Source organism: Pygoscelis adeliae, unplaced genomic scaffold (assembly GCF_000699105.1).
Source record: "Pygoscelis adeliae isolate BGI_AS28 unplaced genomic scaffold, ASM69910v1 Scaffold273, whole genome shotgun sequence".
Classification (NCBI taxonomy): Eukaryota; Metazoa; Chordata; class Aves; order Sphenisciformes; family Spheniscidae; genus Pygoscelis; species Pygoscelis adeliae.
Window position 1 is genome coordinate 522,913 of NW_008824416.1, and position 16,658 is coordinate 539,570.

At 43.8% G+C, this 16,658-nt stretch overlaps 1 protein-coding gene across 1 annotated transcript in view; it reads left to right on the forward strand.

Moving 5' to 3' along the window:
* EXOC6B (exocyst complex component 6B) overlaps nucleotides 1-16,658 on the forward strand; it is a 267,115-nt gene that overhangs the window by 83,388 nt on the left and 167,069 nt on the right. Inside the window, exon 8 of the mRNA XM_009320896.1 lies at nucleotides 14,108-14,284. Within this exon, the coding sequence (XP_009319171.1) occupies nucleotides 14,108-14,284 (177 nt within the window). The remainder of the gene's footprint in view (nucleotides 1-14,107; nucleotides 14,285-16,658) is intronic.

Genomic DNA, 16,658 nt, shown 5'->3' on the forward strand with positions numbered 1-16,658 from the left:
AGAAGACTAGAAATGATGTAGAAATTCAGTTGAGCTCAGGTTCTTTGCTTCCCTTTGCCCAAAGCTCTAACCAGTAGCTTAGTGGTTGGTTGCTGCTTTTGGAAGATGTGGTTGTAGCTCAGATACCAGCACATTAATGCATATGCCTATCCCGTCTTGTAAAAATACATGTAAATCCTGGATCAGTAACGAAAAGTCGCAAGAAAAGGCAAATCTGATGAGCTGGAAATCAGCTGTAGGCTTAGACGTTACAGCCACACTGAAAACTCATGGTCTGGGGAGTGTTTTGAAAGAGAAGCATGTGCTGGCAATGGTTTTTTTTTTTTTTCCCCCCTTTTTTTTCCTTTTTCCCATTTGATCCATGGCCTAGTGCTGGAATTGATGACACACTTATGCCCCGTGCAAACAGTTATTGTTGAAGATGTTCCTATAAATATCCCGATGGCCGCGTTGTCATCCTCTACCGCCCCAACCAGTCCCATGGAGTTACTCAGTCCCATGTGCAGACCAGATTGGTCCTGTGGTGAGGAACGCTTCCCAGGAACTTCTGAGGCCATGAAGTCCCCAAAGGAGAGCAATGGCCAAGTCAGCCATGCGCTGAAGCACAGCTGAATCTGCTTCACCGGCTGCTGGTGCATGTTGTCCGGACACTTCCCTATCACTCTGTTGTAGCTGCTGGTCAGCAAACCCAGTTGGGTTTTTGCTAGCCTAAAATTTCACTGATGCTGGAAGAAAACAATAATGGTTGGTTGTGTTGACTTCTAATGACTTTTTTCTTAATCTAATGCGTTCCTCATGATACAAAGTTACGTTTTGTTTCCTAACCTTATCCCTCATGGAGATACCTCCCCACTGTTAGCTTGGTTCGAGGCAGTACCGGTGCCTAACTTGAGCACTTTGGGGGGTCACGTTCACACCTTATGAAAAGCAGGTGCAACCCCATTAACTCCAGATGGAGGCCTAACAGTTGAAACCCTATTGCATTTTGTTCTTCAGCTTCCCTTACCAACCTCATACTGGGGCTAGATGAAAATATACTTTAAAAAAAAAAATATTTTTTCCTATTTATCAGTAGCAGGTGGAGTTAGTTACCTGTGAAAGAGGGATGGGTCAATTAAGCTGCACGTTGCTGAGGTATGAACAACGATGCCACACGTGCGCCAGTTGCTGGGGACGAAGGGAGGACCTCCCAGCTCAATTGAAAGGCGCTTTTTTCTTTTAAAAGGTATATAAATTAAAATTGGAAAGGGCTGGAGGGAAGGTGTCAGATTTTTCTTGTATTTTTCAGAGTTATGTTTTTTATCCTTAATAGATTTATAATATGAAGGTCCCTTTATTTGTTTCTATAAAATTAACTAGTAAATTTAAAATGGAAAAAAGCTAGTAATAGGAACCAGGCCATCTTTGCCAACGCTGAAATGTTGCTATATTTATGAAAGGTAGACAAGGGCATTTTTCCTTCTGCCAGGTTTTATGCCGGACTGCCACATGTTGGAGGGTTATAAAACTTTTACTAACGAGAAGTTGGAGGAATGCTAACTTTCTAATTGCCCTTTTTTGTACAAGCTGCTGTTTATTTTGGTCTTTTAAAAATGTGATTGTAATTTTGAAGCCTGTGAGTTTTAAATATAGGCAAGCAGGGCCTGGCAGTGTGGGAAGGATGCCTTACCTGGTGGCCAGAAGAAGGGCTGGTGAGCTGGTAGGTAGCAGTGCTGGCTCTTGCTCTGCTAATTCTGACACCCTGGAAAAACTCCTCAGCACTTCAGTCCTGCAAATCTAGGCTCAGTCATTGGGAATTTTGTTGCTTTGATTTTTTTATACTTTTTTTAAAAATTTCTTTTGAGCAAGGATTTCCTTACCATGTCCATAAAATAGTGACAGCATGTTCTTGCTGGGAGACCCCCTGGTGTCTTTGGATGAAACCTTTTCCTAAATGCTGAGTTATTACTGGCAGTGTGTGTTACGTTAGATACCCTTTGCCTTAATTTTATCTTGAAAACAGGTTGTTAGGGAAGTGTGATTAAATTAAATGGATTAGTTGACTGTAATGGTTGAAGAGGCATTAAAGTGTAGAAGAGCTTCGTGGAAGCTTATGGGAGTTGCTTGGTGCTTGAGGGATTAAAGCTTGTTTGTGCAGAGATGGTAGTTTCCTATTCCAGATAATTTAAATGTGTGCTTTCCTCCCATTCTTCTTTTTCTCATTGTCATTTTTTTGCTATTACTTCCATGCTGTTGGAAGTGTGGCAATGGTGAAATGGTTTGAAATTTCAGTCTTTAAATCTAAACCATCGTACAGTGCTTTATGAGGATAAGAAATGATGCCCTGGAAACTGGGCGTTTTCTTTTTCTTCTTGAATATTCCTAAAAATGCATTTGAGGGGAGAGAAGCAGAATTAGGGCTTTGAAAAAATGCCTCCAGGTTGGGCTCCTCTCTTGTGTACCACATGTTGCTCTGAAGGAAGTTTGTCACCAAAGAGTACTGCTGATTTATAAACCCCAGTGATGACTTCAGTGGATTCAGCTGAAATTCAACAGAAAATCCCTTTCCAACACTGTGTCTGCAGACAAGATGGGCTAATGTCGTACATCACATCTTCTTTGGCAGGTACTTTGGCCAAAAATTTCAATCCAGAATAGCGGATTACTCTAATCCTTATTAAGGTACCCTAATGAAAGCAACCTGTTTGGAAAGGATGTGACACTTGTGAATGCCGTTAATGTCAACTGAGGATATTAACACCCCGGCTCCCATTCAGGGTCCTTGCAGAGGGAATTCAAAGGGAGAACTAAGCACACAGCTTTGAAGATGTCTAGATGCAAAAACCCACTCCTGGCCTTAGAAAAGCGATACGTCTGTGTTACAATGATTGCACACAAAGTGAGAGTACAGGTTTCCAAGCTAGCAATGTATTTTGTTACGGCAAATTTCTGTATCAACGTTCAAGTGATCACTTCTGGGCAGCTGCAGTCCTACCACGGCTCCTCTTTTGCTCCGCGTTGTACTGGTAGTGAGTAATTGCAATGTAAAGGCACAGCGTGCACTATTAAAACATTTATTCTGTGGAAATATGCATTTAATTTGTGTAAATGCTTTATGCGAGATCATACCTTCTGACTTCATAAGCAGTGTTTATGAAATAATACATAATGGGAACAAAAGGTGCATATTCAGATCCAGTGAATGACAGTGCTGAGCTTTTCCATCTCTTGCTTTTTAGTTGGGATGTCGGGGACGAGCATGTTGTGACCGAGAGGAACAGGCTTCAAATAACCAAAAAACCGTTGTGCCACAAGGGATGTTATTGAGGCCCATCAGCCTGGAAGAGCTGATGGCTCTGTGGATTGGAATGGTGTATATTTGCCTCTTATGAAACGAGGAGTAGAAAGCCAGCTCTAACAGCCTCCCGTCTTCCTGCTGCGGCTGACTTAAGATGGAAACACCAATGGTATTGAGGTCAAAGACTCGTTTGCAGGATTTTTTTGAATGGTTGGGCCAAACGTTATGTGTATTGTTCGCAAACTGGCAGGGTCATGCTGCAACATCGGTGCCGTTGTCTGGGCCAGTGACTTGCAAAATTATATTGAACTGTAAAATAGATGGGATTCAGCCTAGTGTCTGATTAAATCTTATTTATGCCCAATACTCATCTCTCAGCACTGAAGAAAACTGGGGCTTCAAAAACCTATGGGGCTGAGATTCTGTTTTTTTTAGGGCAACAGCAGAGTTTTCTTTGAGTTTAATGAGGCCAGAGTTGTCACTGCGTGGGTTGAGCTCAAGTAGGTGTTGGTCAAGTTGAACCTGGGATCCTCTTGAGTGATTGAACAGTAGGTAGGTTGTGGGGGAGAGGGCAGGGAGTTAAAGAAAAAGAAAATAAGAGGATGTGTAACACTTCCAGGTCTTTCATTTCTGGCTGAAAAGTTCTCTGCAGTTTCCCCATTAGCCTTTAGAGGGCAGATCATGTCCAGTAAATAACAGATTTAGGGACTTGCCTGATTTTTCCGATTGTGAATTCTGAAAGTTTGGAGACTCTAAATACAGATTTTTTTTTTTCCTTTTTTTAATGCGTAATATTAGTTAACTCAGCAATAACTTCTGGTGCTTTAAAGGATTAATGTTATGTCAACTTACAGAAGCAAGATGAGATCAAGTTTTGATTTATCTATGTGTATTTACAGTCTTTCTAGTTTCAGTGCTAAAAATTGTGATACAAGCAAAATATTACATATCAATGTGGGGAGAAAAATCTTGGGAGCATACTGTGGTAGAGAAGAATTATGTAATATGTTGACTAAATTCTTTTTTATGTTAAAAAAGACCACCAAAAAATCATTTGAGTTTGGAGAGTGGGTTTTAGAGAGTAATACTGTGTGATGAATGTGTAATTCCATTCTTCTCTCCTGTAATCTCTTCTCTGAATCCCCAAGCCTCATGCCCAGCAGTTTTATCCTTGGCGAACAACTGCTTAGAAAAAAAAAACTGTTTATCAACAGAATATTCCACAGAGGAATCTGTGTGAAATGAAGGAAGCCAAATGAAATCTAAGCTCTTCTATAAAGTCATTTTCAGTGAAACTTTTCGTATGGGGATTAAATACCCCTTATAGTCAACATGCTTGGAGAAGCAGTGGCTATTTAATTCTCTGATTAATTAAAACCAGAAATAACAAAATAATGTTCTGCTTTCTTCTGCTACTACCCTAAAGCTCGTGGATCATGGAGATGATTATTCTTGAAAAAGCCATTTAGTTCTTAACAAGAAAAGCTAGTCTCTGTGCCTCAGCCCTTTTGGCATCTGCTTTGTGGGTTTCTCATCAAAAAAACCATAGGGGTTATTCCTAAACAGAATGAAATATTCTTTGTTCCAAGAAGGATTTCTCTCTCTCTCTCTCTTTTTTTTTTTTTTTTAAAATCTTCTGAAGGTGGAGGTACTGCTGCTGTCCGTGTTTCCCAAGAGATATGAACTAGATAGTAGGGGTTTCTTCAGATTTTAGGATTCAGTCTTTAACTGCTGTGATCCTTGCCCTGTCTTGCTGCTTAACTCTTTTTGGTACGTTGGTACATAGCTCTAAAGTTGTCCTTATAACACCGTCGGCTCTGAAGTGGACAGCAGTTTGGGTGAGCACCTTTAGCCTACCACTGGAAAGACATTTCTCTATCATAGAAAACAGGATAGTAAGGGTCTCAAGACATCTTCTAGTCCAACAGGTTTTTCCCTAGACATGATTTATGTTACGGAGCCCGTCTCTAGCATGCAGTCATCGAACATGTTCTTAGGTCTCCAGTGATGGAGCGTGTCCCATTAGGCTGTCCATTGCGGTCCTTTGCTGTCCTTAACGCTCCTGGCCTGTCTAACCCAGATCTCGTCTTGGCATGTTCCATTGCATTGTCAGGGCACGGAGTTCAGCGCCCATAAGAGTCTGTGAAAGTGCCTTTGGGTGCATCTCAGAACAGATGAGTCATCGCTGCCAACATCTTGGATGACATTACTTTGAGCCGTTGCCGAGAGCGTACTACTACAGATTCTCTCTCACGGAAGAAGGTTGGAAGAGAAGATCCGTGCCCTTGCCTTGATTTGGTGGAAGGCTGCCCACTGCTTTGATGCAGTTGAGGACCAGCTGTGGAACTTCTCATCTCAGATTATCGCGAGCATGGTCGAGGATGGTTTCTGACTGCAGATCTGGACAGTGAGTTAGATCCTAAGGGTATCTGCTGTGCGTATCTTCCCAGATCTGATTTAAAGGACTTACAGGCTGCCTTGTGGAAAAGCCAAAAAAATGTTTTGTCCAGGACTCACCACTCAGGGCTTTGTCCTTGTATTTAGATGGGTCTCTGTGTGTTCCAGGATAATCAGGACCATCTAAGATAGGTGCTTTGAACATTGCCAGTTTCTCAGAATTGGAAAAACCCAAACCAGACCGATAAATGGAAATGAAAGCAGAATCCTGAAAGGAAACTTATCTCCAAAATGCTTGACAAGGCCCAGAGGGAGGGTGTGTGAAACAGCAGTTTGGGAACTCCCACGGAGAACAGAATATAAAGGTTTAATCTGAGGCCAGGCTACGAGGATTAATGCTCTTTTCACCGTATAACTTTTTGAGGGTCAATGTGGTCAGAGTAAGTAAGTGTGGAGCAGAGACCCAAGCACTGATGAGCTATAATCCTTGTTTGCTGTCCTGGCTGAGTGAGCAACCCTTCCTCTGTTGCAATTCTTGACACATAAAATGGGGATATTAGGCAGCGCGTTTCTTAGTATGCCAGTAGCTTCAAATGGCCTGCACCCCCTAGACAGTGGGAAGGAAAAATGTGAGTACACCCACTGAGAAACGTTGGAATCGGCTTATGCAAACATTTTCATTTGCCTTACTGTGGTTTATGAGAGTGTGTGAGAGCCCTGTAGCGTGTCAGACCTCGGGCAGTGGGTATCTCCAAGGTGAAGCAGCAGTCGTAAGCACGCTCTAATTGTTTTTCCAGAATTACCCATGGATCAAGCCCTGAAAAGCTTCACAGTCCAACACTCCTTCCACCTTTTGTGAGAGCTAATCCACGACTTCTTTTTACCCTAAATTGCCATAGGTGTGATAGTTGCAACTTCCTTGGGCAAGGTCGGAGGTGTAGGACAACAACTGGAGAGTTGCCCAAATCGATTTAAAGAGAGGTGAGGGTTGGTGTGCTGTCACTTGCTGCCTGCAGGCTTCGGTTATTGAGCTGGGAATACTGCCATGCTGGGGGTGATGGCACTGGGGGCTGGAGACCTCTTTGAGTTGAGTGCTTTCAGATGGAGGAGGACATTGCCTTGGTGCTACGTTGGCTGCTTGCTGCAAGCTCCAGTGCTTCACTGTGGTTATCTTTAATGGAAGCACTGAGCCCAAGCAAGCGTGGAGCATAGCGTGTCCTTAAGTCAAAGCCTGAGACTGTCCTTTTAGTTCTTCCCTCCCTTCTCCATCTGCATCCCCTTTTCTTCTGACATTGGTCTCTGGGTAAGCAAGCCTTCTGTCTGGATTTTTCAATACTTTCAGTGAAAAAACCCCCATTACCTCCGTCATGCCCTGATTGTCAGAGAGCGTGTTGAAACAAACCCTCGCTTAGAAAATAATTACTAGTCCCCGTTGCATGAGAGAGCGCTTAAAGCTGAGGCTTGGTCCTGCATGGTTGTGTGCATGTGAGTCATTCTGGGATGGGGAGGGTGAGAGTTGGACCCTCTCACCTGTGACCAGTTTTGGTGGTGATTACCTTGCTGCTCCCTCTCTTACTTGGTGGGGTTTGGTTTGTTTGCAATTAGGCTAACGAGAGGTTAAACCGAAGTGTGGGAGTTTCCACTTGTGCTTTGAGTCATAATTAAGTCTCGTCAGGGAGAGAGATGCTTCTTCAATGTTATATGAAAAGGCAGTATTAAAAAAAACCCCAACATCAGAGCGTGGTTTATAGTACTGCATATAGCAGGGGATTTCATATGAAGGCGCTCAGCATTTAAAAAGGAATTTTAAATTGTTGGTAAAAGTTAATCAAAGAATATGCATCCAGTTGCTTAACAGTGAACAGTAAACTATTTATCTCAGCCGGGCTCGCGAAGTGCTTGGGACTGATTAAACAAAGACCCGAGCTGTGGAGTTGTCAGGGCCACGGTCTTTAACGTGTTTGAAATACTTTGTAAAACAGCCGTCCTCCTACTGCTTTTACTCTGCTTATCTAATTTTCAGCTTCTCCACTCCGTGTAAATGTGATAAATAAACTTTGTAATCGCATAACTGAGCTACTTTTGATGCCTGCCTGCAGATATTTTGTTCTTGAGGCTAGATCACACAGAAGTGTAAATCAACACTTTGCTCAATAAAGGACTTCGTAAAAAATGGCTTTTGGTCTTTTATTGTACAGCTGACCTGGAGGACTTGGTTGCCTAAGTCTTCTTATCAATGCTAATGTGATAAACTTCTTTTTACAGCTCCTAGGAAAGGAGAGTCTCGATCATTCCTTTCTCCAAGTACTGTACTGCAGGAGCTTCCCCAAAGAACAGTTGAGGTTTAATAGGTTTTGTATAAAATGCTGAATTAACCAAGTTGCTCTTTACAATGAACTCTGAGGATATAAATAACGCTGACCTCGTCTTGCGGGTAAGGAAAAGGAGCAGGAGTGTGGGGATGAGGATAAATCACTGGGTGAAAGCAAAAGCAAAGGGAGAATTGCGTGTTCCCCATTGCACGCTTGGTGCCAAAAATTTATCTTTGAGCAAAATTGATATTTGGGAATATCAGTATCATGAGCTGGATTTTAGTACCGGGTGGGCTGAGGTGGAAGAGTCGTTTTTAGGGAAGGAGGAGTGGGAGGTTGAAGCAAAGTCTGTGCAGGGTGTTGGGCAGAGCAAACTTGTTGCATTTCTAAACTTTTTTTTTTAATGACCGGGATTCGAGTTAAAAAGATCACGTTCTTGGTCCTCGTTTCCTGTGCTGATGGTGAACTTTGTCAGACAAACCTCCGACAAATTGTTTTCTCTGATAACCAGTTAACACTGAGAAAGCAGATAGGCAAAAACTCTTATCATCTTGACAAGCGACGGGCTTTTTGTTAAAACTCAAACCAGAAGCTGTGTCAGTGTGTTGAGTTTACACCTTGCAATAATAATCCGTGCTTTTATCTGATCGGAGGGGGATTTTATAACTTTCGAATGGGTCTTTGGCAGGGAGCCAGCCCTACTGTCATTTTTTATTAACTTTCTTTTTTTCTTCCCCTGTAGCCAGCCTGCTTTTTCTGTAATATTGTTTAAGGAATATGTATCCCATTCCTAGGGATATTGGGAAATAATATTTTAAAGTTCTGTGTCTCAGCCCATTAGAGGGATCTATAAAACAATCGCAGCAGCAAATGTGCAGTAACTAATCAAAACCACCGAAGCTAACCACAGCGGTACTTCAATCCCATGTAAATAATAAACCCTCTTTTTTTTGCTGTGCCTTATCTACTGTCTCATCAGGAAAGCGCTAATTAGATTCTTCTAAAAAGTAAATATTGTCAGTTCATTGGTGGGTGGAGGTGACGGGCGGTAAGACACACTCACGCATTGGCAAACCAATGCAGAAAACAAGGCAAAGTTATTAAAAAGCTATAAAAAGCTATTTAAGTTTTAAAGGAGCTCGTTCACCGTGTAGGTGGTATAACAACTTGCCCTTGCAGTGGGTATGGCTTCTGTAGGCAGAGCCTGGAGAAGTCCATGACCTGCTCTGCTACTCCATGTCATTCCCCAGCGTAGCTACGCAGGTTGGGGTTGCAGGTTTGGGGCCGTGTTCGCTTGATCACAAGCAGTCAAGTTACTTTGAAAAATTCAACTACTACTTGTCAGTAGTGTTTTAAGCCAACACATTTAATTTCTCGTGCAGAACGTTGGGTCTGTGCGCTTGGTCGGCTAGGTTGGCTCGGTTGAGTTGCGATGGGTGGTGAAGGTGGAGTCACTGCTCCAAAGCTTGTGGCAGCCATTTCAGGATTGACTTACATTGAGGACTTGTGTTTAGGACTCCTGTATGACAGGCTTGAAGGGAAAACCTGCAAAGCCACGTCCTGCAAGGTTGAGCACTTGGCGGAGTGGCGTACAGGTAACATAAAAGAAGCAGATGGCTGGGGAGAGAAAACATGTAATAAAAGTAGAAGTGCTTTTTTCCCTTATTCCTTTGATTTTCTGTTTCTCAAGGAACAACAGCAAAAGAGGTTGATTCTTCTGGTTGCATTCAGCCAACAAAACCTACCAGCTTCTCAGCTGCGGAGATGAAGGTCTCCTAAACTGCCTGATGGCCAACCCTGGTCCAGTTACAACAGCAAACGCAGGTCACTGACCTAAACCTGGAGGTGGAAAGCTGCCTTTGCTTCTTATACCAACCAGCCTGGAAATAGTGTTGCTGTCAGGGGGACTGGGATTTCTGCCGTGTCAGAGCGGTGTAGGGTGTTCCTGTGCTGCAAGGAGGCTGCCAGACTGCTGTGCTAATCACGTGGATGAAGAAAGTAGCTGTGCTTGGAGGGAGTTTCAGCTACGTGAACCAAACGCTTTGTGTGTTATTGCTAAATGTAACATTAGCTATGAACAGACATTTGGTTTCTTACCTTTTTTTTTTAATCGTCACATTAAGCAGAGAGTCAAGAGATTGATAGTCTTGTATAATAGAGGCAATTTTACAGAATAATACAAAAATGCACTTGCTTTCATGTAAACCACACCAAAAGGTAAGGGGATTTTTTATTTGATTTTGGTCCCTTGAGGGTTTTTCGCCTCCCCCGTAGCCCCAGGTCCCTCTGTTTTCAGAGGGCACGCTGGAGTGTCGCCTGTGCTTTGATGTGGTTTCTAAAGTGTGCCTCTTCATTGGGCTCCCTACAGATGCCTTTATGTGAAACAGAACATTAAAATCCAAACGTGCCTGCTCTGCAGGTCATTTTTCATCCTTTATGTGCGACATCAAATATATTGCAGAGTTGTTCTGCTGCACCCCCAGCCTGGGAAGGTGCGGGTAACGAGATGGGGGTAGGAGCAGGGAGTTCCTTGGCGGTTAAGCCCAAATTTCTCCTTAGTTGCTTCCTCTGGGCCTCTCCCCAGCTCTCTCTTTCTCTCAAGGTGAAACTGAAACCTCAGTGACTTCACCCAAGCCTGCCGAAGTTAAAGAAAATTTGATATTTCTCACTTACAGGTCACTTCAGTCCAGATTGTTTCCTGCCAAGAGTGGGGGCGGGGGAAATGCCCTCCTGTTAATGGAAAAGCAATTACTATTTTTTCTGGCGTGTACGTTGTGTCATTCCAGCGTAACACCTAGGTTATGGGCTCTGCTCGTATCGTGCCGACTCCTCGGGCTCCCAGCCGGCTATTGATGGGCTGCGCCCATCGTATGACGGAGCGGTGGCTGTGCGAGACGGGGTTATGTGCTGTGATGTGCACTAGTGTGCTGGAAGGGGATAAACGTTGACTGGGTTACTTTGGGGCCATTCGTTGGCCTTTAAGGTAGAAACCCCTGGAAAATCTCTTCTAATTTAGAACTTCGCCCCCTCCAAATTCCTAAAGGTAAAAATTGCTCTTCGTAGGCTGCAAAGCTTTTGTGCCATTGGGAGCATCTCTCTGGCTGCTTTTTGTGGCTCTCTGGGAGGTGGGACATACCTTTTTTTTTTTTCTTCCTTTTTTTCTTTTTGCCAGTAGGTCCCTGGACTTTAATTCAGGTCAAAATTTTTCTCTTGATAAACTTCAGTTTATTTGCATTTGAAGTATGCAGAATATAAAACATGGCATTTGAATTTGGATGTTGAACTCCTTGGCCTAGAGCGATGGCTTTTTCTGGAAGGACAGACTTTCTTGACTTTGGGCTTTTGGTTCAGATCTTACCAATATTTTGATTTGGATCTTACCAATATTGACATCTGGTTAATAGATGTTGTGTACTACTGTGCTCCTCTTGTGAGCGTAGCTGAAGGCTGACATTAATACCTCCTGTTTGAAAAGAGATGGGGGAGCAAGATAATGTGTCTTCTGAGAACATGTCCACAAGGTCCTCTGTTGAGGCTAATTCTGTGTTCAGCCTAAAATGCTGAATGTTACGTGCTTAGGGCTTCGACAGCGAAGTTCAGAGCTGGCGGCAGCATCCTTCAGCTTGTTAGCCCAGATTTTTCCTCTCCCATGACCACTTTTTCTGCTGTGATCTTGCTACGCCCTGTTTAATGATCTGTTTCAAGTGCAATGTTTTATCCAAAACTTTGCATTTTCCTATTCTTTATTTCTTCCCTTTCTAGAGGAAAAAAGTTTACATAAATTTGAGAGATTTTAATGAGTACAGTGGGCTTGCTTTTGGTGTAATTTACAGTGGATTCAGTGTTAAAACTTCATTACGCTTCAGTTGAGTAACTTATGTCATAAATGGGCGTATCTGAGGGTGGAATCGAGCCTCGAATCTCTTTGTTGTGTGGGCTTCAGAAGAACCAAACGTTCACTCCCCTTTTTGAAGTCCTAATTCTCTTTATATGATGTTGCAATGTCTTTCTATACAGTTGTGCCTCTGAAGTTCGAGATTTCTAATGCAAAAAATACCACTTTTTCCCCAATTGCTTCAAGTAGTGATGTTCCTAGCAAAATTTGTCTTCAGCAGTGTTCACACAGACCTTTTCCTGTGGCTTTGTTGCAAAAATCCCTATTGTTGAGACTCACCCCTTAAGAGGTCTTTTTAATAAGCTTGGTTGGTAGTGCCCTTGCTCAGCCGTTCCTTCTCTTGTAGGAGCACTTGTAGTAAACATCAAGGATACTACTGCTTTCCAACCACTAGAGGTCAAGATTGTGCTGTGGCAGAGCACAGGGCTGCGCATCATGTAGGGTTTAGCTCTAATTCCTGGTGCAACCACGTCCGGTGTCAGCTATATGTATTTGATTTAATTATCAGTTGCCACGTTTGGCAATTAAGATGAAGCCGATTGTATGTGCCCGGCGTGAAGGGCACTTTGCCCTTACGCAGCGGTAGAGCCCACTGGATTTTGCAAGGGTTGGGATATCTGTGCCGTGCTTGGGTTTTAATATTCTTCAGATCTAGAAACTACGCAAGTGATCGGTCTCTGATGGGGTCTTTCTTCCCAAGGAGGGATTCAAAAGGGAGTTGAGCTGAGAGAGGCTGTCAAAAGAAAACCTGCTCATAATTTATTTTTGTGTGATAGTAATACTTTTAAGTGTTTAAAAGGAAATAATTTTGAAGGTTTGCGTTCTAGATAGAGCTTTCTACTTTCTCAGTTCAGGTAGCAAAAGTAATTTGTTTTTTTTTAATAGGTTCCGCTTGTTTTAATTCTCTATTGTTTTCCTAGCACAGCTGGTTTCACTGACATCAGTATCTACAATATGATTTCTAGTATTCTGTCTTCCTTCTAAAGCCAGGCTGTCACGTTGGCGTGGGGCAGGGGATGGTTCCCTTTTGCCACCTCGTTTTTCTCCTGTTGCAGGGGAGCAATAAAATACAGGGGTGCAGGTTTGATTTGGGCTGTACAGGTAATTGCTAGAAATAGTTTATATTAATAACTGAAATATATACAACTCATTCTTTTTTTAAAAAGAAACTTACCATCTAAAATAATACTTTCAGAAAGACATCTGGATGATTTCCACACACCTTTCTTCTTATATATAAAAAATTTATAGAAAAATATGGGAAGGATCCTATAAATCTGTGTGTATATATCCATATAAATTTCAGGTTTTCAGAGCGTTTAGTTTCTAGTTACACCAGAGCATAAGCCCACATGTGCAGAACCACTGCATCCATTGCCTTGGCCTTTTCCCCCTTGTTTTGGCCATGACTTGGCACTTGTGGCGAGAACAGTGTCTGTGCCATGCCCCCTCCTTACCCTTCCCCTTCAGTTTGAAGTTCTTGGTCAACTCTCCGGAACAATTGGGGCTAAACCATTTCTCCTGTCAAATATTGTGCTTGGTAACAATAAGGAAACCAAGTGAGTTTTTGCAGCAGAGCACATGCGTTGACCTCCGCTGCAGACAAACTCCAAAGCCCCGGGGATAGGTATCGACAGCAGTTCGAGGGAGCTCCACTGAGTCCATGTGGTTTGCTCCCTGAATCGTGGCGCTTCTCCCAGCGAGCGAATTTTTTGTTCGATACCTTTTACAGCTCATTCTGTACATCGGCAACGTATAATTAAGCTCTCCTGGGGTACCACAAAAATGCTTTCAGGAACCTCTGGGGTCCAGATGTGGAATGTTTTGTGCTGACATGGGTTGAAAAGAGGAAGAAATCCAACGGTTAAGTACGTCCTTTAATTTAGCCTGTGACAGTCACCACATGGCCTATGGGCTAATATTTCTGCATCTGTGCTGTAAATAGATCAATATGGCAGTATGATGGGTTTGGCATTTTGATTTGTGAAGAGTCAGAATATTGTTTGTATTGTTGCATAATCCCTGGAATGGTTTTGAAATGAATCTTCTGTTTCTTTGGAAGATCTGGGTCAGGAAAAACATAACATTTCTAAGTTCCATTAAGTGTGTGTTTTATTTTGTCTCATTTGTCGTATTTTATGACTGATTGCATCTTTTGGCTGAAAAAAAAAATATAAATCCGAGGATGCTATCGTAAAACATGAAATCTGCTTTTTTTTTTTATAGGCGCAGCAGCAAAGAAACCTGGACAATATTGTATCACAGCATCCCAGGATAAGCGGGGGAAAGAAGTCCAAGAAAGAAGTCTGCGCAAGCTCAGATCTGGAGGTAAAAAACACTAGCCCCATGTCTGAGCAGGATTCGGGTATCCTGGATGTTGAAGATGAGGATGAGGATGAAGAGGTAACTGTATAACATCAAATCCAGGAGACTGGACAGTTTGGGGGTGATCAGTAGTGTCTCAGACTGTGTTTGCACCTCGCTCAGTCTTTCATGTTGCCATGCAGTGTGTCATAAAGATGCAGAATAGGCTGTAGAACCTGGGGTGTGTTTCAGTATTGGGTTATTTTGCACTCTTGTCCCTATTCTCGTTAGCAGGCTCAGCAGAGGGGCCAAGTGTTGTATGAGAACTGAACGGTCCAGGTCCAGAGGGACCTGGACAAGCTGGAGAAGTGGGCCCGTGTGAACCTCATGAGGTTTAACAAGGCCAAATGCAAGGTCCTGCACCTGGGTCGGGGCAACCCCCAGTATCAATCCAGGCTGGGGGATGAAGGGATTGAGAGCAGCCCTGCCGAGAAGCACTTGGGGGTACTGGTGGATGAAAAGCTGGACATGAGCCAGCAATGTGCGCTCGCAGCCCAGAAGGCCAATCGTATCCTGGGGATTCTGCCCCTCTACTCTGCTCTGGTGAGACCCCCCCTGGAGCACTGCGTCCAGCTCTGGAGCCCTCAGCATAAGAAAGACACAGACCTGTTGGAGTGGATTCAGAAGAGGGCCACGAGAATGATCAGGGGGATGGAACAGCTCTGCTATGGAGAAAGGCTGAGAGAGTTGGGGTTGTTCAGCCTGGAGAAGAGAAGGCTTTGGGGAGACCTTATTGTGGCCTTTCAATATATAAAGGGGACTTATAAGAAAAATGGGGACAGACTTTTTAGTAGGGCCTGTAGCGACAGGACAAGGGGGAATGGCTTTAAACTAAGAGGGGAGATTCAGACTAGATAGAAGGAAGAAATGTTTGACGCTGAGGGCGGTGAAGCACTGGCCCAGGTTGCCCAGAGAGGTGGTGGCTGCCCCATCCCTGGAAACATTCCAGGTCAGGCTGGACGGGGCTCTGAGCAACCTGATGTAGTTGAAGCTGTCCCTGCCCATGGCAGGGGGGTTGGACTTAGATGGCCTTGAGAGGTCCCTTCCAACCCAAACCATTCTGTGATTCTATGATTCTATGTTTTCTGTCCTCCACTTCTGTGCTTCCTTGGGAAGGCAGTTTGTTATCTATCCTTCATTTTAAAAAAAGATAAATCACTGCATAGCACATGAGATACATGGCCTTTTCTGCGTGACGTGTGTCTTGGTGGCAGAGACATACTTTGCGTTGAAAAGGATTGCATCGGGACAGAATTTTTTAAATGCAATTTTAATTCCTTGGTGTGCTCCCTTTCTGCTGCTGCTTCCTCAGCCTGGCAGTCTGTTGGGTTTTTTTAACCATGAAGCATAACCTCGCTGATAGTGTTGGTGGTTCTTTCCTCCCTGTGCTAGAGGGTAGTGCATGCCGTGGGACATGCACTATGGATTTTTGGTGCTTAAAATGCAAGAGAGCCTTGTCTCTCTCTGTTTCAGGAAAGGCAGCTTGGGGGTACCTATGCGGAGTGTAGGTCACGAGGTGTTGAGCTTTTTGATGTGTTCTTCATTTCTTGCGATGCAGTTCTGCCTTGGACCTTTTGGCAAGTTTTATCTGCCATGCTGGATGCTTTTTCTCTTATTGCTGTTACGTCAGGAGAATGATATTTTCCGCTACAACCTGTAGCTGAATTGGGTAGTATTTGTTGCCCTGAAGTCTACGACCAGCCAGAGAAGAGGACCAAGAACAAGTTTTTGAAGTTTAAAAAGGTCTGGGTTGCTCAGGGGGTTCTGTTCTCGTGTTCTGCCTTTTTCCCCGCAGTTCAGTTCTCTCCCCTTCATCTCTGCTGCACTTCCAAAGCAGGCCGGGGAGATGACCGTTTACTTCACGGGGACCAAGCTGTAGGGTACGGCCCAGAGCCCTCGTGCTGCACTGAAACCGTCTGGGTGGGCTACGTGCTCCTGCATCAAAACAGAAATAGAGCAGAAGTTAAAAGAAAAGTGAGTGGGAAGGGCAGGTTTTTTGAAAACAAACATTGATTTGATCGATTTAGGTATTTTCCTGTGAAAAAGTAAAAATCTGGTCCTTCGGTAGTTCTTCCTCCATCTCACTCTGAAAGTCTCTCACTCGCCGTGGAGCGGGTTCTCGCCAAACCAGGCGGCAGTGTGGAACGCGGCGGTGCCTGCGGTGCATGCAAAGTTTGGGTCGATGGGAATGAGAAACGAGAATTGAACTTCCATTAGACTGGAAAGGCGTAAGGAAAAGGAGGAGGGAGACGTTACGGAGGGAAGACCCTAAAGGCAGTCATTTGCCGTTGGGAGAAACCTCTGTGGTGAACGTCATGTGATGAACGGAATTGACTCATCTGGAGGCAGATGCCGACCCGTCTGCGGGTGCGTTTAGAGCCGGGCTGGCGCGGGAGGGGGGACCGGGCCGGGG